This window comes from Tursiops truncatus (assembly GCF_011762595.2).
Source record: "Tursiops truncatus isolate mTurTru1 chromosome Y unlocalized genomic scaffold, mTurTru1.mat.Y SUPER_Y_unloc_1, whole genome shotgun sequence".
Classification (NCBI taxonomy): Eukaryota; Metazoa; Chordata; class Mammalia; order Artiodactyla; family Delphinidae; genus Tursiops; species Tursiops truncatus.
This window is the reverse complement of record NW_022983136.1, coordinates 3,888,857-3,913,582: the sequence shown is the minus strand read 5'-3', so window position 1 is coordinate 3,913,582 and position 24,726 is coordinate 3,888,857. Positions and strand designations below refer to the sequence as shown.

Here is a 24,726-nt window from a genome sequence, read left to right as displayed (position 1 = left end):
GTTTTCTCCTTATACATGCCCGGGAGTGGGATTGCAGGATCATGTGGTAGTTCTGTTTTTAGTTATTTTTAGAAACCTCCATACTGTTTTCCACAGTGGCTATACCAATTTACATTCCCACCAATGTGCACAAAAGTTGTCCTTTAATTTTGTGGTTGGTTTCCTGTACTGTACTAAAGTCTAATTACGTTCTGTTTGTTAATTTTTGCTGTTGTTTCCTTTACTTTAGGAGATAGAACCAAAACGATATTGCTGCAATTATGTCAAAGAGTGTTCTCCCTATGTTTTTCTCAAGGAGTTTTATACTGTCCCACCTTACATTTAGGTGTTTAATCCATTTTGAGTTTATATTTGTATATGGTGAAAGACACTATTCTAATTATATTCTTTTACATGGAGCTCTCCAGTTCTTCCACCATGCCTTATTGAAGAGGCTATCTTTTCTCTAGTACATATTCTTGTCTCCTTTGTCATAGAGTAGGTGACCATAAGTGCATGAGTAAATTTCTGGGCTTTCTACCCTGTTCTGTTGATCTCTTTATCTGTTTTATGCCAATACCATACTGTTCGGGTTTTTTTTTTGGGGGGGGGGTTAAATTTTTTAAATTTTTATTTATTTATTTTTATTGGAGTAAAATTGTTTTACAATGTTCTGTTAGTTTCTGCTGTACAAGGAAGTGAACCATCTATGTGTATACGTGTATCCCCTCCCTCTTGGACCTCCCTCCCACCCCCCTCATCTCACCATCTTGGTTGTCACAGAGCACCCAGCTTAGCCATGTGCTATATACAGCACGACCCACTAGCTATCTGTTTTACACATGGTAGTGTATTTATGTCAAACCAAATCTCCCAGTTTGTCCCACCCTCCCCTTCCCCGCTGTGTCCATATGTCCATTCTCTATGTCTGTGTCTCTATTCCTGTCCTACAAATGGGTTCATCTGTATCATTTTTTTAGATTCCACATACATGCATTAATATATGATATTTGTTTTTCTTTTTCTGGTTAACCTCACTCTGTGTGACAGACTCTAGTTCCATCCATGTCTCTGCAAATGACCCAGTTCATTCCTTTTTATGGCTGAGTAATATTCCATTGTATATATGTATCACATCTTTATCCATTCATCTGTTGTTGGACATTTAGGTTGTTTCCATGTCCTGGCTATAGTAAATAATGCTGCAATGAACATTGGGCTATATGTGTCCTTTTGAATTATGGTTTTCTCAGGGTATATGCCCAGTAGTGGGATTGCTCGGTCCTATGGTAGTTCTATTTGTAGTATTTTAAGGAACCTCCATACTGTTCTCCAGAGTGGCTGTATCAATTTACATTCCCACCAACAGTGCAAGAGGGTTCCCTTTTCTCCACACCCTCTGCAGCATTTATTGTTTGTAGAATTTTTGACGATGGCCATTTTGACTGGTGTAAGGTGATACCTCATTGTAGTTTTGACTTACATTTCTCTAATAATTAGTGATGTTGCACATCTTTTCTTGTGCCTCTTGGCCATCTGTATGTCTGCTTTGGAGAAGTGTCTGTTTAGGTCTTCTGCCCATTTTTGGATTGGGTTGTTTGTTTTTTTAGATATTGAGCTTCATGAGCTGCTTATGCATTTTGGAGAGTAATCCTTTGTCAGTTGCTTTCTTGGCAAATATTTTCTCCCATTCTGAGAGTTGTCTTTTTGTTTATGGTTTCCTTTGCTGTGCAAAAGCTTTTAAATTTCATTAGGTACCATTTGTTTATTTTTTTTATTTTCATTACTCTAGGAGGTAATCTCCCAGCACCACTTATTGAAGAGGCTATCTTTTCTCCATTGTATGTTCCTGCCTCCTTTGTCATAAATCCATGCACATATGGTCACCTAATCTATCTCTGGGCTTTCAGTCCTGTACCATGGATCTGTATTTCTGTTTTTGTGCCAGTACCATACCGTCTTGATTATTGTAGCTTTGTAGTATAGTTTAAAGTTGGGGTGCCTGATTCCTCCACCTCCATTTTTCTTTCTCAAGATTGCCTTGGCTATTCGGGGTGTTTTGTATTTCCATGCAAATTGTAAAATTTTTGTTATAATTCGTGAAGAATTCCATTGGTAATTTGATATGGATTGCATTCAATCTGTAGATGGCTTTGGGCACAATAGTCATTTTCACAATATTGAATCTTCCAATCAAAGAACATGGTATATTTCTCCATCTGTTTATGTCATCTTTGATTTCTTTCATCAGTGTTTTATAGTTTTCTGAGTACAGGTCTTTTGCTTCCTTAAGTAGGTTTATTCCTAGGTATTTTATTCTTTTTGTTGTGATAGTAAATGGGATTGTTTCCTTGATTTCTCTTTCTGATTTTCCGTTGTTAGTGTATAGGAATGCCAGAGATTTCTGTGCATTAATTTTGAATCCTGCAACTTTACCAAATTCATTGATTAGCTCTAGTAGTTTTCTGATGGCATCTTTAGGATTTTCTAAGTGTAGTATTATGTCATCTGCAAACAGTGACAATTTTACTTCTTCTTTTCCAATTTGTATTCCTTTTATTTCTTTTTCTTCTCTGATTGCCGTGGCTAGGACTTCCAAAACTGTGTTGAATAAGAGTGGCGAGATTGGACATCCTTGTCTTGTACCTGATCTTAGTGGAAATGCTTTCAGTTTCTCACCACTGAGAATAGTGTTTGCTGTGGGTTTGTCATATATGGCCTTTATTATGTTGAAGTAAGTTCCCTGTATGCCCACTTTCTGGAGAGTTTTTATCATAAATGGATGTCAAATTTTGTCAGAAGCTTTTTCTGCATCTATTGAGATGATCATATGGTTTTTATTCAGTTATTTTTTTTGGGGGGGCGCGGGGGCGGTACGCGGGCCTCTCACTGTTGTGGCCTCTCCCATGGCGGAGCACAGGCTCCGGACGCGCAGGCTCAGCGGCCATGGCTCACAGACCCAGCCGCTCCGCGGCATGTGGTATCTTCCCGGACCAGGGCATGAACCCGTGTCCCCTGCATCGGCAGGTGGACTCTCAACCACTGCGCCACCAGGGAAGCCCCTTCAAAGTTTTAATATGGTGTATCACACTGATTAATTTGTGTATTGAAGAATCCTTGCATCTCTGGGATAAATTCCACTTGATTGTGGTGTATTATGCTTTTAATGTGTTGTTGGAGTCTGTTTGCTAGTATTTTGTTGAGGATTTTTGCATCTACATTCATCAGTGATGTTGGTCTGTAATTTTCTTTTTTTGTGATATTTTGTCTGGTTTTGGTATATCAGGTGGTTGGTGGTTTCGTAGAATGAATTTGGGAGTGTTTCTCCCTTTGCAGTTTTTTGGAAGGGTTTGAGAAGGATCTCTGTTAGCTCTTCTGTAAATATTTGATAGAATTCACCTGTGAAGCCATATCTGGTCCTGGACTTTTGTTTGGTGGAAGATTTTAAATTACGTTTTCAATTTTATTACTTGTGATAGGTCTGTTTATATTTTCTAACTCTTCCTGGTTCAGTATTGGAAAATTGTGCCTTTGCAAGAATTTGTCCATTTCTTCGTGGTTGTCCTTTTTATTGGCATATACATGTTTGTAGTAGTCTCTTATAATCCTTTGTATAATCCTTTGCATTGTCAGGTGTGATTTTTCTTTTTTCATTCCTAATTTTATTGATTTGTGTCCTCTCCCTGTTTTTCTCAATGAGTCTGGCTGAAGGTTTATTGATTTTATCTTCTCAGAAAACCAACTTTTAGTTTTATTGACCTTTGCTATTGTATTCTTCATTTCTATTTCATTTATTCCTGTTCTCATCTTTATGATTTCTTTCCTTCTCCTGACTTTGGGTTCTCTGGTTGCTTTACATGTAGGGTTAGATTGTTTATTTGATATTTTTCTTGTTTCTTGAGGTGAGATTGAATTGCTATAAACTTCCCTCTTAGAACTGCTTTTGCTGCATCCCATAGGTTTTGCGTTGTTGTGTTTTCTTTGTCATTTGTTTCTGTGTATTTTTTTTATTTCTTCTTTGATTTCTTCAGTGATCTCTTGGTTATTTAGTAGCGCACTGTTTAGGCTCCATGTATTTATGTTTTTTAGTTTTTTTCCTGTAATTGATTTTCAGTCTCATAGCATTGTGGTCAGAAAAGATGCTTGGTACAGTTTCAGTTTTCTTAAATTTTCCAAGGCTTGATTTGTGACTCAAGATGTGATCTTCCTGGAGAATGTTCCGTGTGCACTTGAGAAGCAAGTGTGTTTTCACACCTTTGGGTGGAATATCCTATAGATATCAATTAAATTTATCTGGTCTGTCATGTCATTTAAAGCTTGTGTTTCCTTACTTAGTTTCTGTTTGGATAATCTGTGCATTGTTGTAAATGGTGTTAAAGTCTCCTAATATTATTGTGTTACTGTTAATTTCCTCTTTTATGGTTGATAGTATTTGCTTTATGTATTGAGGTGCTCCTTTGTTGGTGCATAAATATTTATAATTGGTATATCTTCTTACTGGATCGATCCCTTGAGCATTATATAGTGTCCTTCCTTATCTCTTGTAACAGTCTTTATTTTAGAGTCTATTCTGATACAAGTATTGCAGCTCCAGCTTTCTTCTGATTTCCATTTGCGTGGAATCTTTTTCCATCCCTTCACTTTCAGTCTTTATGTGTCCCTAGGTGTGAAGTGGGTCTCTTGCAGACAGCATATATATGGGTCTTATTTTTGTATCCATTCAACCAGTCTGCGTCTTTTGGTTGGAGGTTTAATCCATTTACATTTAAGGTAGTTATCGATATGTATGTTCCTATTACCATTTTCTTAATTCTTTTGGGTTTGTTTTTGTAGGTGTTTTCCTTCTCTTGTGTTTCCTGCCTAGAGAAGTTCCTTTAGCATTTGTTGTAAAGCTGGTTTGGTGGTGCTGAATTTGCTTAGCTTTTGCTTTTTTGTAAAGGTTTTAGTTCCCCTGTGAAATGTGAATGAGATCCTTGCTGCGTAGAGTGCGGTAAGTTTTTCTCTTTCATCACTTTAAGTCTATCCTGCCTCTCCATTCTGGCCTGCAGAGTGTCTGCTGAAAAATCAGCTGATAACCTTATGGGGATTCCTTTGTATGTTATTTTTCACTTTTCCTTTGCTGCTTTTAATATTTTTTCTTTTTATTTAATTTTGATAGTTTGATTAATATGTGTCTAGGAGTGTTTTTTCTTGGATTTATCCTGTATGGGACTCTCTGCGCTTCCCTGACTTGATTGACTATTTTCTTTCCCATGTTAGGGAAGTTTTCCACTGTAATCTCTTCAAATATTTTCTCAGACCCTTTGCTTTTCTGTTCTTCTCTGGGACCCTTATGATTCGAATGTTGGCATGTTTAGTGTTGTCCCAGAGGTCTGTGAGATTGTTCTCAATTCTTTTCATTCTTTTTTCTTTATTCTGCTTCTCGGAAGTTATTTCCACCATTCTGTCTTCCAGCTCACTTACTCATTTTTCTGCCTCAGTTATTCTGTTATTGATTCCTTCTAGTGTATTTTTCATTTGTTATTTTGTTGTTCATCTCTGTTGGTGTTCTTTAGTCCTTCTAGATCATTATTAAACATTTCTTGTATTTTCTCAATCCGTGCCTCCATTCTATTTCTGAGATTCTGGGCCTTTATTGTCATTACTCTATATTCTTTTTTCAGGTTGGTTGCCTATTTCCTCTTCATTTATTTGGTCTTGTAGGTTTTTGTCGTCTAATTTTTTTTTTTTTTCTTGGATGGGTGAGACTGTGTTCCTGTCTTACTGTTTGGCCTGAGGCTTCTAGAACTGGAGTTTGTAGGCTGTTGGGTGGAGCTGGGTCTTTGTACCGAGATGAGGATTTCTGGGAGACCTCACCCTGAGGAATATTCCTTGGAGTCTGAGGTTTTCTGTTAGTCCAGTGGTTCATACTCAATGCTTCTACTACAGGAGCTCTGGCTTGATCCCCGGCTCATGAACCAAGATCCCAGAAGCCACATGGGGCGGGGAAAAAAATAAGAAATAAAGGAGCAGAAGAATAACAAATAATAAAAAAATAAAATAAGATTAGATAACTAACAGATATATTACAAAGAATTAAATAAAAATATAGATGACAAAATAACCGTAAGATAAAACAGAACCACAATAGTGAAAAAAAGAGGAGTAAAACCAAACAAAAAGCTGGAAAAGACCTTGGCTGTGGGGGGTGGGGCTTAGGCAGGGGCGGGGTTTAGGCCGTTGTGGGGAGTCTACGCTTAGGACCCACAGGGCCGGAAAAGGCCCTGGGGGGCTGTTGGGGGTGCGGCTTAGGCTCAGTGCAGGAAGAGGGTCCCAGGAGTGCCTCTGGCCTTGGAGGGCAGAGGACCAGGTCCAGGACCCAACAGGCTCATCACTGGGCCCAAGTGGGCATGGGAGACACTAGGTGTGTTCCCCCCGATCCTCCGATCCCAGAGGGCCCCTTCCCCTTGGGTTCTCTTCTTGCTCCTTCCTCCTATGCCCCCTGGGGCAGCTAGAGGGGGCCCCAGAAGGCAGAGGACCAGACCTGGAAGCCCAAGAGGGTTCCTGGAGCTGAGTGGGTGGGGGAGCGCCCGCTTCACCTCCTCTGGTTCTCTGGTCTTGGAGGGTTCCCCCTACACTGTCTGCCTCTGCTCCCCGTCCTCCTCCTGCCTCCCTCCCTCCCATGCCCCTATGACCCAAGAGGCCAGAGGGGGCCATGGAGAACAGAGGACCAGGCCTGGGCACCCAGCATCCTTCCCTGCGCCCAAGTGAGCAGGAGAAACTCCCTCCATGTCTCCCCTGATCCTCTCCGGTCCTGGACGGTTCCGCCCCAACCATCCCCCTCTGCTCCTCTTCCCCCCTCCTTCCTCCCTCCCACGCCCCTATGACCCAAGAGGCCAGAGGGGGCCATGGAGAACAGAGGACCAGGCCTGGGCACCCAGCATCCTTCCCTGGGCCCAAGTGAGCAGGAGAAACTCCCTCCATGTCTCCCCTGATCCTCTCCGGTCCTGGATGGTTCCGCCCCAACCGTCCCCCTCTGCTCCTCTTCCCCCCTCCTTCCTCCCTCCCATGCCTCTAGAACCCATGAGGCTGGAGGGGGCCCCAGAGAATGGAGGACCAGGCCCAAGAGCCCGGCAGGCCTCCTGGGGCCCCAGTGGGTGGGAGAAATGCCTGCTGCACCTCCCCTGATCCTCCAGTCCTGGAAGACCCCTCCCACCACCTCTTCTCTTCTCGCCCCCCTTCCCTCCTATGCCCTAGGATCAACGCGGCCTGGAGGAGGCCTTGGAGGGGGGAGTACCTGGCCCAGGAGCCCCGCAGACTTCCCGGGCCCGATTGGGCAGGGGAAATGCCTGATTCTCCAAGCCCCTGAGGGTCCCTCCAGGCCTGGGAACCCCTCCCCCTCCCAGCCATCCCTCAGGGGCACTGGTGCTGTCTGGTCTCCACTCTTCTCCTACCCCTGCATCCTACCCAGGCACTCGGGGGTGCCTCCTGTCTCCTTGGGCGTCGAGGGCACCCACCAATGTCCAGCAGGTGCCCTATTTGTGGGGAGACGCAAACTCTGCGTCCTCCCCGACTGCCATCTTGACTCTGCCCTACCATACTGTTTCGATGAGTAGCTTTGTAGTATATTCTGAAGTCAGGGAGCCTGATTCCTTCAGTTCCATTCTTTTTCAAGATTGTGTTGCCTGTTCCATGTCTTTGTGGTTCCATACAAATCTAAACATTTTTTATTCCAGTTCTGTGAAAAATTCTATTAGTAATTTGGTAGGCATTGCGTTGAATCTGTAGATTGTCTTGGGTAGTATAGTCATTTTGACAGTATTGATTCTTCCAATCCAAGAACATTGTATATTTTTCCATGTGTTTGTGTGGTCTTCAGTTTCTTTCATCAGAGTCTTACAGTTTTCTGAGTACAAGTCTTTTGCCTCCTCGGTAGGTTTATTCCTACCGAGGAGGCAAAAGGTGCTTTATTCTTTTTGATGATGTGGTAAACGGTATTGTTTTCTTAATTTCTCTTTCAGATAGTTTGTTGTCAGTGTATAGAAATGCAGCAAATTTCTGTGTATTAATTTTGTATCCTGAAACTTTACCAGATATATCTCATATGTGACAGATTGATAGCTGATATCATACTCAACAGTGAAAAGCTGAAAGCCTTCCCTCTAAGATCAGGAACAAGAGAAGGGTGTGCCCACTCTTGCCACTTTAATTCAATGTATTCTGCTGCTTTTGGATGGAATGTATATATCTCTGTTAGGTTCATTTGATCTCATGTATGATTCAAGCCCAATGTTTTCTTGAGGATTTTCCATCTGGATTTCTGTCCATTGTCAAATGTGTTGTTTTGAAGTCCTCTGATCTTACTGTATTGTCTGTTTCTTCTTTCAGATGTTAGTATTTGGTTAATGTATTTTGGTACTCTTATGTTAGGTGCACATGTATTTACCATTGTTATGTTTCCTTGATAGGTTGACCCTTTATCATTATATCATGACTTGCTTTGTCTCTGCTAACCCCTTTTGGCTTAAAATCTGTTTTTTTCTTATATGAGTATAGCTACCACTACTCTCTTTTTCATTTGTATGGAATTCTCTTTTAATCCCTTAAATATGAGCCTGTGTATGTCCTTAAAACTGAAGTTACTCTCTTGTAGATAGCATACAGTAGAGTCTTGTTTTTTTTTTTATGCATCCAGCCACTTTGTACCTTTTGATTGGACAACTCAGTCCATGTAAATTTAGAGTAGTTATTGATATGTAGGGACTTACTATTGCCATATAACCGTTTTCTGGCTGTTTTGTAGTTCGTGTTGTTACTTTCTTATTCTTTCAGTATGTTTCTTTGAACTATTGATTTTCTGTGATAGTTTGCTATGATTTCCTGTCTTTATTTTTGTGAATCTACAGTTAGTCTTTGCTCTGTAGTTACCGTGAGACTTACATTAAACATCTTTTAGGTATAACAGTCTATTTTATGTGGTTGGCAACATCATATCTATGCCTTACAAACACATTATCCTTTCATGCACTCCTTCAAGTGTTTAGAGTTGCAATTTGATTTTTATATTATATATTCTTCAACAGATTATAGTAGCCTGAGTAATTTTTGATACCTTTGACCTTTTTAATATAGTTAATTGGTTTAACACACCCTCATGTTACAGTATTAGAGTTTCACAATTTGACTATATATTTGCATTTACCAGTGTGTTGTATATTTTCATATGTTTTCATTACTAATTAGCATCCTTTCGTATCAGCCTGAAGAACTCCTTTCAGCATTTCTTTTAAGACAGGTCTGGTGGTGATGAATTCTCTCCTGTCTGTTTCTAAAGGATAAGTTGGCAGCTTTTCTGTTTTAACACTATGAGTATATTATTCTGCCTTTTTGCCTGGCCTATAATTGTGCTCAGAAATCTGTTGGTAGCCTAATGGGATTTTCTTGTAGGTTACAATATTTTTTTCTCTTGCTTCCTTTAGAACCTTTGATTTTTGACAGTTTGCTAGAATGTTTCTCAGATAAGAACATTTTGAACTGAAATAATGGGGGGGATATATATCTTCACGATTTTTGGATTCCAAGTCTCTCCCCAGGTTTGGGAAGTTCTTGGCCTTCCATTCATTCATTCATTCATTCATTGAATTATAGTTGGTTTACAATATTATATTAGTTTCAGGTGTACAGCATAGTGATTCAATATTAAACTTTTCTGTTCCCTTCTCCCTCTCTTTTCCTTTTGGATTTTCGGTGATTTGGATGTTGTTGTTGTTGTTAGCTTTATGGTATCTCTTTTCCTTTCATTGACTCTATCTCACTGATTCTGTATTCTATTTGGTCTGTTCTGATATTGGTGCTGTCTGTTGCATTTTTCATTTCATTTATTGAATTCTTCAGATCCAGAATTTCCCTATGACTCTTTTTATGATTTCTGTCGCTGTTAAATTTCACATTTGGATTGTGTTTTGTTTTCTTTATTTCATTGAATTGTTTTTCTGTATTTTCTTGTAGCTTATTGAGTTTCCTTAAATAGCTCATTTGAATTCTTTAATTACTAAATATAGATGTCTGTGTCTTTGGGTTGGTTACTGGAAGATTGTTGAAATCCTTTGGTGATTTTATGTTTCCTTGAGTTTTCAAGTTCCTTGGAATTTTGTGTTGCGGTTTTCATGTTGGCACAGTCACCTCCTCCACTTTTTAGCTAATTTCCTTCAGGGTGGAAATACGTTTAAGTCAGTCCTGCTACAGATTCTGAGGCTTTCTTAGACCTTGTATAGATAGGCCATACCTGATCCATGCTTCTAGCACTCTCTTGAGGCAGAATTCTTGAGCTTGTATGCATTCTCCTGATCCTGCAAAGCTGGGCCATGAAGTTTGGAAGTGATCCCGGTTTCCATGTTTTTAGAAGGAGTTGAGGGGTATGTTGTTAATTTGACTTTAAATGTTTGGTATTTACCAGTGAAGTCATTTGACCCTGGGGTTTTCTTTGTTGGGAAACTTTTGATTGCTTACTCATTACTCGTTCAGATTTCCTGTTTCTTCACGATTCAGCTTTGAAGTGTTTCATGTTTCTAGGAACTTATCTTTTTTTCCAGGTTATCCAATTTGTGGAAATTCAACTGTTTATATTAAATAATTACAGAGCAAATTATTTCTCTCCATTTCTATAGCATCAGTTATAACATTTCCTCTTTCATTTCTGATGTTATTTGAGTCTTGTTAAAGGTTTGACAGTTTTGTTGATTTTTTCAAACAACTAGCTCATTTCATCCATTTTTCATATAGTATAAATTGAAGAGGTAAATAATTCACATGGTAACCACGAAGAAAAAACAATACGACATGAATAAAAGGAACTGAGGTCATAAGAGTAGGACCCTAATACAATAGGCCTGTGGCCTTATTAAAAGAGGAATCTCTTTTTCTTTCTATCATATGAGAACACAGTGAGAAGGTAGCCACCTGCAAATCAGGAGGTGAGTCAATCACTAGGAATCTTTATCTTGTACTTGCCAACTTCCAGAGCTGTAAGAAATAAATTTATCTTTTTTAAGCCACCCATTTTGCTTTATTAATTTACGGTGGCCTGAACAGACTAATATAGCATCCAAAGAATACCTCTGTCCACTTCAGTGTTCTGAGTCAGGCATATAGACTCAGTCCCTCAGTCAGTCCCTCAGGTAGACCCACTGCAATGCTAGAACATTTGCTACACATTCCATTCTTGCCTTTCCCTCTCTAGGAAGAAGCTGAGAACTTTTTCCTGCTTGTTCCTGCATTGTGCTAAGTGTAGGGGGTGGGAGTCCCCTCACATGTAAATGGAACAAATATTCTTACCTGCTTCATTGCAGCTCTTCTTGATTTTGCACTTGCTTGGGTTGCTACAGCTTCTTAACCAGTTTCTGGTATTATCATAAAGACAATTTAGTCTGTATATTGTTGTTAAGTCAGTGTCTCTTGGTTGGGGAATGATGGCCTAAGGCTTCTGATTCCTTTGTCTTGTCAATGTTACTCAGTTCTATGATTTTAGTGCAGTCTTATGAAAGTACCAACAGTATTTATTGAAGAGAGAGAAAAATCCATCTTACAATTCATGTTGAATTTCAAGGAGCCCTGAATAATTTTTAAAATCTGTTTTAAAAGGCAAGGTTTGTTTTTTTTTGTCTTGATTTGTCCTGACTTCAACATTTAGTACAAAGCCACACTAATGAAAGCGGCATGTGAGTAGCATAAAGACAGCTATATTGTCCAATGGAATAAAATAGAGAAATAAACCATTGTGTATATAGTCAAATGAGGCTCTGCAGGTGTGGCCACATTGCTCATGGGATGGACAAATTTCTTCATCCACAGTTGCAAGTAAACTTACACGTCCGCATGCAAAGCAGTGAAGTTGAATCCCTTCCTTACTCCATATACAAAAGTTAACTTATGATGGATTAAGTATGTAAATGTAAGACGTAAAACTATAAAACTGCTAGAGAAAAACTAGGGATAAAGCTTTATGACATTTGACTTGGTATTGATTTGTTGGATATGACATCAAAAGCAGAAGCAGTAAAAGCAAAAACAGACAAATGGGATTATATAAATTTCTACTTGTCAAAGGATACATTCAATAAGAGGGAAAACAACGGGAGAAATTATTTGAAAATTTGTACCTAAGAAGGTGTTAATAAAAAGGGTTCGACAAGCCTCTTAGATAGCCTCATCCACCAGAGGGCAGACAGAAGAAGCAAGAAGAACTACAATCCTGCAGCCTGTGGAACAAAAATCACATTCACAGAAAGATAGACAAGATGAAAAGGCAGAGGACTGTGTACCAGATGAAGGAACAAGATAAAACCCCGGGAAAACAACTAAATGAAGCAGAGATAGGCAACCTTCCAGAAAAAGAATTCAGAATAATGATAGTGAAGATGATCCAGGACCTCGGAAAAAGAATGGAGGCAAAGATCGAGAAGATGCAAGAAATGTTTAACAAAGACCTAGAAGAATTAAAGAACAAACAAACAGAGATGAACAATACAATAACTGAAATGAAAAGTACACTAGAAGGAATCAACAGCAGAATAACAGGCAGAAGAAGAACAGATGAATAACTTGGAAGACAAAATGGTAGAATTCACTGCTGCGGAACAAAATAAAGAAAAAAGAATGAAAAGAAATGAAGACAGCATAAGAGACCTCTGGGACAACATTAAACGCACCAACATTCGCATTATAGGGGTCCCAGAAGGAAAAGAGAGAGAGAAAGGACCCAGGAAGATATTTGAAGAGATTACAGTCGAAAACTTCCCTAACATGGGAAAGGAAATGGCCACCCACGTCCAGGAAGCACAGAGAGTCCCATACCAGATAAACCCAAGGAGAAACATGCCGAGGCACATAGTAATCAAATGGGCAAAAATTAAAGACAAAGAAAAATTATTGAAAGCAGCAAGGGAAAAACAACAAATAACATACAAGGGAACTCCCATAAGGTTAACAGCTGATTTCTCAGCACAAACTTTACAAGCCAGAAGGGAGTGGCATGATATACTTAAAGTGAAGAAAGGGAAGAACCTACAACCAAGATTACTCTACCCAGCAAGGATCTCATTCAGACTCGATGGAGAAATCAAAAGCTTTACAGAGAAGCAAAAGCTAAGAGAATTCAGCACCACCAAGCCAGCTTTACAACAAATGCTAAAGGAACTTCTCTAGGTGGGAAACACAAGAGAAGACAAGGACCTACAAAAACAAACCCCAAACAATTAAGAAAATGGTAATATCGATAATTATCTTAAATGTGAATGGATGAAATGCTCCAACCAAAAGACACAGGCTTGCTGAATGGATACAAAAACAAGGGCAATATATATGCTGACTACAAGAGACCCACTTCAGACCTAGGGACACATACAGACTGAAAGTGAGGGGATGGAAATGATATTCCATGCAAATGGAAATCAAAAGAAAGCTGGAGTAGCAATACTCATATCAGGAAAAATAGACTTTAAAATAACAAATGTTAAAAGAAACAAGGAGGGACACTACATAACGATCAAGGGATCAATCCAAGAAGAAGATATAACAATTACAAATATATATGCATCCAACATAGGAGCACCTCAATACATAAGGCAACTGCTAACAGCTGTAAAAGAGGAAATCGCCAGTAACACAATCATAGTGGGGGACTTTAACACCTCACACCAATGGACAGATCATCCAGACAGAAAATTAATAAGGAAACACAAGACACAATAGACCAGATAGAATTAATTGATATTTATAGGATATTCCATCCAAAAACAGCAGATTACACTTTCTTCTCAAGTGCGCCCGGAACATTCTCCAGGATAGATCACACCTTGGGTCACAAATCAAGCCTCAGTAAATTTAAGAAAATTGAAATCATATCAAGCATCTTTTCTGACCACAAGGCTATGAGATTAGAAATGAATTACAGGGGAAAAAAGTCAAAAACACAAACACATGGATGCTAAACAAGATGTTACTAAATAACCAAGAGATCACTGAAGAAATCAAAGGGCAAATCCAAAAATACCTAGAGACAAATGACAATGAAAACACGATCCAAAACCTATGGGATGCAGCAAAAGCAGTTCTAAGAGGGAAGTTTATAGCTATACAAGCCTACCTCAAGAAACAAGAAACCCCTCAAGTAAACAATCTAACCTTACACCTAAAGGAAATAAAGAAAGAAGAACAAACAAAACCCAAAGTTAGCAGAAGGAAAGAAATCATAAAGATCGGAGCAGAAATAAATGAAATAGAAGCAAAGAAAACAATAGCAAAGGTCAATAAAACTAAAAGCTGGTTCTTTGAGAAGACAAACAAAATTGATAAACCATTAGCCAGACTCATCCAGAAAAAGAGGGAGAGAACTCAAATCAATAAATTTAGAAATGAAAAAGGAGAAGTTATAACAGACACCGCAGAAATACAAAGCATCCTAAGAGCTACTAAAAGCAACTCTATGCCAATAAAATGGAAAACCTGAAAGCAATGGACAAATTCTTACAAAGGTATAACCTTCCAAGACTGAACCAGGAAGAAATAGAAAATATGAACATACCAATCACAAGTGATGACATTGAAACTGTGATTAAAAATCTTCCAACAAACAAAAGTCCAGGACCAGATGGCTTCACAGGTGAATTCCGTCAAACATTTAGAGAAGAGCTAACACCCATCCTTCTCAAACTCTTCCAAAAAATTGCAGAGGAAGGAACACTCCCAATTTCATTCTACGAGGCCACCATCACCCTGATATCAAAGCCAGACAGAAATACTACAAAAAGAGAAAATTACAGACCAATATCTCTGATGAACATAGATGCAGAAATCCTCAACAAAATACTAGCAAACAGAATCTAACAAAACATTAAAAGGATCATACACCATGATCAAGTGGGAGTTATCCCAGGGATGCAAAGGATTCTTCAGTATACGCAAATAAATCAATCAGTGTGATACACCGTATTAACAAATTAAGGAATAAAAACCATATGATCATCTGGATAGATGCAGAAAAAGCTTTTGACAAAATTCAACACCAATTTATGATAAAAACTCCCCAGAAAGTGGGCATAGAAGGAACTACCTGAGCATAATAAAGCCCATGTATCACAGACCGACAGCAAACAACATTCTCAGTGGTGAAAAACTGAAAGCATTTCCACTAAGATCAGGAACAAGACAAGGTTGTCCACTCTCACCACTCTTATTCAACATAGTTTTGGAAGTTTTAGCCACAGCCATCAGAGAATAAAAGTAAATAAAAGGAGTCCAAGTTGGAAAAGAAGAAGTAAAGCTGTCACTGTTTGCAGATGAGATGATACTATACGTAGAGAATCCTAAAGATGCTACCAGAAAACTACTAGAGCTAATCAATGAATTTGGTAAAGTAGCAGGATACAAAATGAATGCACAGAAATCTCTGTCATTCCTATACACTAAATGATGAAAAATCTGAAAGTGAAAGAAATCAAGAAAACACTCCCGTTTACCATTGCAAGAAAAAGAATAAAATATCTAGGAATAAACCTACCTAAGGAGACAAAAGACCTGTATGCAGAAAATTATAAGACACTGATGAAAGAAATTAAAGATAATACAATTAGATGGAGAGATATACCATGTTCTTGGATTGGAAGAATCAACATTGTGAAAATGACTCTACTATCCAAAGCAATCTACAGATTCAATGCAATCTCTATCAAACTACCACTGGCATTTTTCACAGAACTAGAACAAAAAATTTCACACTTTGTATGAAAACACAAAGACCCCCAAATAGCCAAAGCAATCTTGAGAACGAAAAATGGAGCTGGAGGAATCAGGGTCTCTGACTTCAGACTATACTACAAAGCTACAGTAATCAAGAGAGTATGGTACTGCCAAACAAAAACAGAAAGATAGATGAATGGAACAGGAAAGAAAGCCCAGAGATAAACCCATGCACGTATGGTCACCTTATTTTTGATAAAGGAGGCAAGAACATACAATGAAGAAAAGATAACCTCTTCAATAAGTGGTGCTGGGAAAACTGGACAGCTACATGTAAAAGAATGAGATTAGAACACTCCCTAACACTATACACAAAAATAAACTCCAAATGGATTAGAGACCTAAATGTAAGACCGGACACTATAAATCTCTTAGAGGAAAACATAGGAAGAGCAATCTTTGACATGAATCACAGCAAGATCTTTTTTGATCAACCTCCTAGAGTAATGCAAATAAAAATAAACAAATGGGACCTAATGAAACTTAAAAGTTTTTGCACAGCAAAGGAAACCATAAACAAGACAAAAGGATAGCCCTCGGAATGGGAGAAAATATTTGCAAATGAAGCCACTGACAAAAGATCAATCTCCAAAATTTACAAGCGGCTCCTGCATCTCAATATGACAAAAATAAACAAGTCAATCCAAAAATGGACAGAAGACCTAAATAGACATTTCTCCAAAGAAGGTATACAGATTGCCAACGAATACATGAAAGGATGCTCAACATCACTAATCATTAGAGAAATGCAAATCAAAACTACAATGAGATATCATCTCACACCAGTCAGAATGGCCGTCATCAAAAAATCTACAAACAATAAATGCTGGAGAGGGTGTGGAGAAAAGGGGAGGCGTCTTGCATTGTTGGTGGGAATGTGAACTGGTACAGCCACTATGGAGAACAGTATGGAGGTTCCTTAAAAAACTACAAATAGAACTACCATATGACCCAGCAATCCCACTACTGGGCATATACCCTGAGAAAACCATAATTCAAAAAGACACATGCACTCCAATGTTCACTGCAGCTCTATTTACAATAGCCAGGACCTGGAAGCATCCTAAATGCGCATCGACAGATGAATGGATAAAGAAGATGTGGTACATGTATACAATGGAATATTACTCAGCCATAAAGAGGAATGAAATTGGGTCATTTTTAGAGACGTGGATGGATCTAGAGACTGTCATACAGAGTGACGTAAGTCAGAAAGAGAAAAACAAATATCGTATATTAATGCACGTATGTGGAACCTAGAAAAATGGTACAGATGAACTGGTATGCAGGGCAGAAAGTGAGACACAGATGTAGAGAACAAACGTATGGACACCAAGGGGGGAAAGCAGCACGGGGGATGGGGGTGGTGGTGGGATGAATTGGGAGACTGGGATTGACATGTATATATGTATAAAATGGATAAGTAATAAAGGACTTGCTGTATAAAAAAATATAATAAAATTCAAAAATTGAAAGAAAAAAGGCATTCTGTAAGTAGTTACCCTCGTAGGATTGATTGTGGTTTCTAAGTTGATAAGTGTGTGTATTTGTGTGTTCATGTGTGCACGTGTGTGCTTGTTCAGGCCAGTTAGGGATGCGTCAGTGATGGACTCTAATTTTGTTGTTCTGATTTTATAATATTATTGTTTACTGTTGTTTTTAAAAACCTTGATCATTTCCACTTTAGTTCTTGGCCTTTCAGTTTTTTTCTTTCCAAAAGTCAGTAACTAAATTATTTCACTGTTCAAAACCAATAAAAAGTAAGATACAGTTCAGTTCAGGGCAACGAGACATTATTTTGACCACTTTTTTTCCCCCCCGAATTTATGTAGCTTTCCACTGTGTCCAGCAGAAGAAACTTTCTGCTCCATGAGGTATGCTTGGCCTCCATAATCCTTCTCCACACTTTATGCCTCTTCTCAGTAATTGCAAGCTCCTACTCCAACGTTCAGTACCAGCCTTTGTTTTGGGGCCTCCTCTTGCACATTATTGGCAATTTGCACTATTGTTTCTTCTTAATTTTCTGTGTGTTTATTTCTTCTCCTCAGATGGCTTATTAGAGTCAAGGTGTAAAACATTGGTCAGTCGTACAACGCCCCCGTAGGTTAGTCCCTGAAATAATCAAGGGTTATATGAATAAATAGTAGTGCTAAGTTTTAAGACACTGAACTCTTTAATCATTTCTTTAAATCACTGTGTTCAAAAAATATATGATCTTCAAGTCCCAATAGTACAGAGTACAGACCTGTGTTGGCTTTGTGTACAACCTGATGTCATAACCCACATCCTCAGACCTGGCCCCATCCCCAATATGGTCACAATTTATTGGCCTGAGGACCAAGTTTTTGCTTGTGTCCACGAAATGCTACCAAGAGGCAATGTACTAGGGCTCTCCTCACAGTTATAAAATAAGCAAAATTGAAATGTTTGTGGTATTCTATAGTTTCTTACTACCCATTCAGGTTGGGAATGCAGGCAATGTTTCATTCCCTAGTGCAAATGGATGGAGGACTCTGTATCCTCATGAGAACTCATCGTAATGACTCTGGTTCTGGGCTGACTCTGGACCCTGTTTCTTCTCTCCCCTTCAGTCACTGAGGTTCTGAGGCAGAGAGTTCATCATTAATGTCTATAAGTTCCTAGAGCCCAGCTTCCAAGAGAAATTTTCACTGATCACTGATATTTGTACCCTGGTTCTTTTTAAAATGGAGTAGGTATTTTAAAAAATTGTGTAACAATTGATACTTCTATTGGCTTCCATAACGATGGGATTTTTTTTCTCTCTGATTTATCGTTATACAGTCTGTCATTAGTTAAATTCCTTCAAAATATTTTCATCTTTGTCTTGAATTAGGTCTTGGACTAAAATAGATTTTCATTTGAGAATTATTTCTGAAATTGTTTGTTCACCTGTCTTATAAATGACTGATACAGAACTAACAGTAATTTATTATTTCATCTTGGGTCAGTTATCATGCCTCAGTTTCCCTTTGTGTAGAATGGTTTGAAAGTACATACTTTCTTCGTGAAATATTCCATGTAGGAGGTTTATCACACATAGTACACACACCGTATTTTGCTTATTGTTAAATGAAACTACTCCAGAAGCAAGTATGTGTACACAAGGTTAATCCCACTGCACATCTCTTCCTAGGCCTCTTCATGATGCAGTTGAGAGTGATTTCTTGGATATTGTTCGCTTGCTTCTCTCCTATGGTGCTGACCCCACTTTGGCTACGTATTCCGGTAGAACTGTCATGAGTATGACTCACAGCAAACTTATGGAAATGTTTCTGGCAGGTAGGTAACTTCAAAGAATAGGAATGACAAAGTTTAACAAATGTTTTAAATTAAAAATTAGATGGTAATTTGCAACACTTCTAATTTCTCTAGATCCTCACTCTCACTCACTGTTTTTTGTTCTAATTGATGTGAGGTGGTATCTTACTATAGATTTTATTTGCTAATTAATGAAAACGTGCTTATTGGCCATTTATAGATCTTCTTTGGAGAGATGTTTATTCAGGTTCTTTGCCCATTTTAATATTAGTTTATTTGTTTTTTGTTGACTTGCAGGAGTTCCTTTTATATTCTGGCTATAAACCCCTATCAGACTTGCAGTATTTTCTCCCGTTCTGTAGATTGTCTTTTCACTGTATTTCCTTTGATACGGAGAAATTTTTTAGTTTGACGTAGTCAGATTTATCTGATTTTGCTCTTGTTGCCTGTGTTTTGGTGTCATATCCAAGAAATGTTGGTCAAATTCAATTTCCTGAACCTTTCCTCCTATGTTTTTATGGTGTTAGGTCTTATTTATTATATCCATTTTGAGTTAATTTTTGCATTTGGTGTAAGGTAAGGGTCCAGCTTCATTCTTTGCCCAGCATCATTTTTTTGTTGCTGTCGTTTTGTTTTCTTGGCCACACCACATGGCTCGTGGGATCTTAGTTCCCTGACCATGGATTGAATCAGGGCCACCGCAGTGAAATCACGAAGTCCTAACCACTAGACCGTCAGGTAGTTCCCGCAGCATCCTTTGTTGAAGAGGCTTTCTCCACGTGTAGCCTTGGCACTCTTGTCAAAGATTATTTGACAGTGTATTGTCTTTATGCCAGTGCTGTATTGTTTTGATTACTTTGTTTTGTGGTGTGTTTTGAAATCAGGGAGTGTGAGGCCACCAACTTTGTTGTTTTTCAAGATTACTTAGGCTATTCAGAATCCCTCGAGATTCCACGTGAATTTAGAATAGACTTCTCTAATTTTGCAAAAATATAAAAAAAAGGCTGGGATTTTGAGAAAGATTGCCTTGAATCTGTAGACTGCATTGGGTAGTATGGACATTTTAACAATAAAGTCTGCTTAATCTGTGAACATGGGATATCTTTCCATTTATCTGAATCTTCTTAGATTCCTTTTAGCTAAGTTTTGTAGATTTTAGTGTACAAGTCTTTGTCTCTTTGTGTTTTGTTTTTACATCTTTTTTGGAGTATAATAACTTCACAGTGTTGTGTTAGTTTCTGCTTTATAACAAAGTGAATCAGTTATACATATACACATGTTCCCATATCTCTTCCCTCTTGCATCTCTCTCCCTCCCACCCTCCCTATCCCACCCCTCTAGGTGGTCACAAAGCACTGAGCTGATCTCCCTGTGCTATGTGGCTGCTTCCCACTAGCTAGCTATCTTACGTTTCGTAGTGTATATATGTCCATGCCACTCTCTCACTTTGTCACAGCTCACCCTTCCCCCTCCCCATAACCTCAAGTCCATTCTCTAGTAGGTCTGTGTCTTTATTCCTGTCTTACCCCTAGGTTCTTCAGAACCATTTTTTTTTAGATGTCCCTTCGTTATTAAGTTTATTCTTAAGTATTTTTTCAATGCTACTGTGAGATTGTTTTATTTCCCTTTTGAATTGTTTATTGTTAGTATATAAAATTGCAACTCATTTTTGTATGTTGACTCTCATGCAACTCTGCTGAAATCATTTATTACTTCTAACATTTTTTTAAAAACCCTTTTACTTTGTCATCTCTCTAGATTATTTAAAGGACCTACAGGGTCACAATGATGATAAACTTGGTGGCCCTTGGGAGTTCTATGGAAGCTCTGTATGTGGTGAGAAACATTTTTCCTCCACATTTTTCTTTCAGTGGGAAGTGAATGAGTTACAGAATATTTCTCTCTGATATGGGTGAGGGGATGATGGGTGATGGGTACTGTAAGCAGGGATCATTAGGAAATTATGTTTTTATTTAGAATTGTTTAATTATTGAGAGCTGAAATGTGGTAGAGCCTACTGACTCCTTTCTTTCTTTTTACCTGCATTAGAACCAGATAAAAAGGCTGGACTTAATGTTTTGACAGATCCTCCAGGACCAGAGGATGAGGATGATGAGGATAAGGCTTTCAGCGATGTGTTTGAATTTGAATTTTCAGATAGTCCTCTCTTACCTTGTTATAACATCCAAGTGTCTGTTGCTCAGAGGTAAGGATGTATATATCATGTAGTTGAAAAATAGCTTGCAGTAGTTTTCTTGGGGAAGCAGGACCTAAAACCCCTTTTAAGCAGATGAGGGTGGGTGAATGATTTCTAATTCTCCATGAACCTCACTTAATGAAAATTTCTGGAAAAGATTAATTATACACAGTGGGGATCAGATTCATAGCCCAGTATAAACTATCCTCAATAGAACACCACCAAGGCAAATAAGACGCTGGGCCCAAAGTGTTGAAGCTGTCATTCAGTGGAATTTCACAGAATAGTTGCTCCCTTGGAGACTTTGGTCACAAAATATTTGGGAAAGAGTCCTAGGAGCTCCCAACACAGGGGACTCCTTAGGCACACGAAGTGTGTAACAGTGTATTGATAATCTGCCTTCTCGTGTAGGATTAGAAAAATCATTTATTCATGGGCTTTTATATATCGTATACACATAAGAGATTAATCCTTTGCTGTGTAAACAAAGGTACTTAATAAATAAAAGTATATATGCCATTAAAACAGTGAAATTTTATAGTAACAGAAAACATAAAGTTGTGTTGCACTGTGCATGTAAGGAATGTTACAGTTTGCTTCTAAAAACCATCAATCCCGAAAGAGATGAAATTTAGTGTGTGGCATGTGTGAAAAGAAATGTGGTGTAATGTGTGTTTAAAATGTATTCTATTGTGGGGGTAGGAGGAGGGATCAGAAAAGGTGTTTGTAATCAATCCTCTTGGGTTGGGATACAGACTTCCCTCAGTGAATATAGTGGAACACACAGAGAGTTATAACTTGAATTGTGGTAAGAGCTGAGTGAATAGGAATTAACCCATTTGTTAGCAGTGAGAGCAGTGAAAAGCACATTTGATGAATCTCATTAAGATGTTCCTTCTGCTTTCTAAAAATCAGATGGCCTTCTCTAGATGTTCTCTTAAAACCAGATGAGTTCTGAGTTACTCATACTAGAAGTAAATACTTTCCCTTACTTTGATAAGAGAGCATTGGTCAATGATGGGTATAGTTAGAAAAAGCTATTGGCTCTTGTTATGGCTGTAGATGGGTTTATTCAGGATAGTAGTCAGTAATTTTTGCCAGAAAGTTGAACCACTTTCTTTTTTATTTTGTAGGCCACGAAACTGGTTATTGCTTTCAGATGTGCTTTAAAAATTGAAAACGTCCTCCTGTGTATTCCGCTGCAATTTTCCCAATATTGAAATTGTCACAGTCGCAGAGTCAGAATTTTACAGGCAGGTTTCTGCAAGTCTCTTGTTCTCTTGCCCCAAAGACCTGGAAGCCTTCAATCCTGAAAGCAAAGAGCTACTAGATTTGGTTGAATTATCAAATGAACTTCAGACTCTGCTCGGCCCCTCTGTGGAGTGGTTAAATCCCAGTGATGTGGCCCTGGAAGACCACTGAGCAGTTTAGTTTCACTGTATACAAAATGTGTTGTGTTAATCCTGTGCATTATTGTTTAAATACAGCTTTGTCTGTAAAGAAGGGACATTATTACATATGAAAATATATATCTGCTTTATCTAAAACACAATTTGGAAAACGTACAAGATGGTCTTTCTTTTTAGTTTTTATGAAGTTGAAGTGTTTTACCATTTTATTATTATTATTTTTTTACATCTTTATTGGAGTATAATTGCTTTACAATGGTGTGTTAGTTTCTGCTTTATAACAAAGTGAATCAGTTATACATATACATATGTTCCCATATCTCCTCCCTCTTGCATCTCCCTCCCTCCCACCCTCCCTATCCCACCCCTCTAGGTGGCTGCTTCCCACTAGCTATCTATTTTACGTTTGGTAGTGTATATATGTCCATGCCACTCTCTTACTTTGTCCCAGCTTTTTGTTGTTGTTTTTATACAGCAGGTTCTTATTAGTTATCCATTTTATACATACTGGTGTATATATGTCAATACCAATCTCCCATTCATCCCACCCCCCTCCCCCCAGCCCTGCTTTCCCACCTTGGTGTCCATATGTTTGTTCTCTACATCTGTGTCTCTATTTCTGCCTTGCAAACTGGCTCACCTGTACCATTTTTCTAGATTCCACATATATGCGATGATAAAAATAGGTTTCACTACATGCAGGAAAGTAAGCTGTTAATTCTACTGGATGCTTTCCCATGCTTTTCTCTCAATTGCCTCCAATTTTATTGCAATTTATGCTCACTCTTGGTATCCCATCTTCATCTCTTTATACACTATCTTTAGTCTGTAATCAGCTCCATACAAACTCAAATGTTAAACGTGAATGGTGAACCAAACACACTTCTTCAAAAGTTTTCCTCTAGTACGCACTATTTTTTTAAACATCTTTATTGGGGTTTAATTGCTTTACAATGGTGTGTTAGTTCTGCTTTATGACAAAGTGAATCAGTTATACATATACATATGTTCCCATATCTCTTCGCTCTTGCGTCTCCCTCCCTCCCACCCTCCCTATCCCACCCCTCCAGGCAGTCACAAAGCACCGAGCTGATATCACTGTGCTATGCGGTTGCTTCCCACTAGCTATCTACCTTACATTTGTTAGTGTAGTACCCACTATTTTTAAATAGTTTTGAAAAGCATACTTCCGCACCTATTTTAAAGTCACCACCCAAAATGTTCATATGCTGAGCCCTGGCAAATCATTTCATTATCAGCATATTATGTATGGATTATACATATATCAGGTATATTTCTGCAGAAGTACTGGACCAGCAGATTCAGATATATTGATGGAAAAATGTGCAGTATATAATGAAACTTGTAAAAACCAATTCCCAATCCCCATGGTCTGATCCAAAATCCGGATTAGACCTACTGTCTACCAAAAACTGGGATTCCACTTTTCAGTTCAAATAAAGGTGTTGATTTTGTGAGGGAGCAGTGTCATTCTAAATTCTGAAAGGTGTTTGATCAATGAGGCGTTTTATCCTTGGATGAAATAAAACACTGCCATGAGGAGGGTGGAGCAAAATGAAGATAACGAGTTGCTTGGAGAAGGATGACCAGGTGTTGATGCCCTTTCTGTCGTCTGCATGGCACTTGGGAGGTGACTAGAGTGAGTATCTGTCACAGATCGTTCCCCTGAAAGACGAACCTCCATTGCCACTAATTCCATCTGGATGTCCCGTTGGCCCTTCAACCTACATCGTCCCCTGGGCATTCCTACCATCCTATGGCTACCCTGACATCAACAAGAATAGCACAAGCATTACCTTGGCTAGATAGTCAGGTACAAGATCAAGGTCATTGCCAGTGATAAGTCAGGTTGCTCTTCTGTCCCCCATGGTATGAAGTGAGCAGAAGGACCCTTCACCTTGTGGTCTTCAACCTGAAGCCCTTAACCCCTATCTAATCATGAGAAAAACTTCAGGAAAACTCGAAATAAAAGATGTTATACAGGATACCTGCCCATTACTTCTCAAGACTGTCAAAGGTTTGAAAAACAAGGCAAGTTAGAGAAATGATCACAGAGCAGAGGAGACT

The 24,726-nt window shown here is 38.7% G+C and overlaps 1 protein-coding gene across 1 annotated transcript in view; it reads left to right on the top strand.

Annotated features, from left to right (window-relative positions):
• The window catches only part of LOC117310651 (BCL-6 corepressor-like), a 47,291-nt gene extending 23,121 nt beyond the window's left edge, over positions 1-24,170 (top strand). Inside the window, 4 exon segments of the mRNA XM_073799791.1 lie at positions 18,908-19,053; positions 20,791-20,868; positions 21,082-21,238; positions 22,363-24,170. Coding sequence (XP_073655892.1) covers positions 18,908-19,053; positions 20,791-20,868; positions 21,082-21,238; positions 22,363-22,651 — 670 coding nt within the window. The 3' untranslated portion in view covers positions 22,652-24,170.
• The last annotated feature ends 556 nt before the right edge of the window (positions 24,171-24,726 follow it).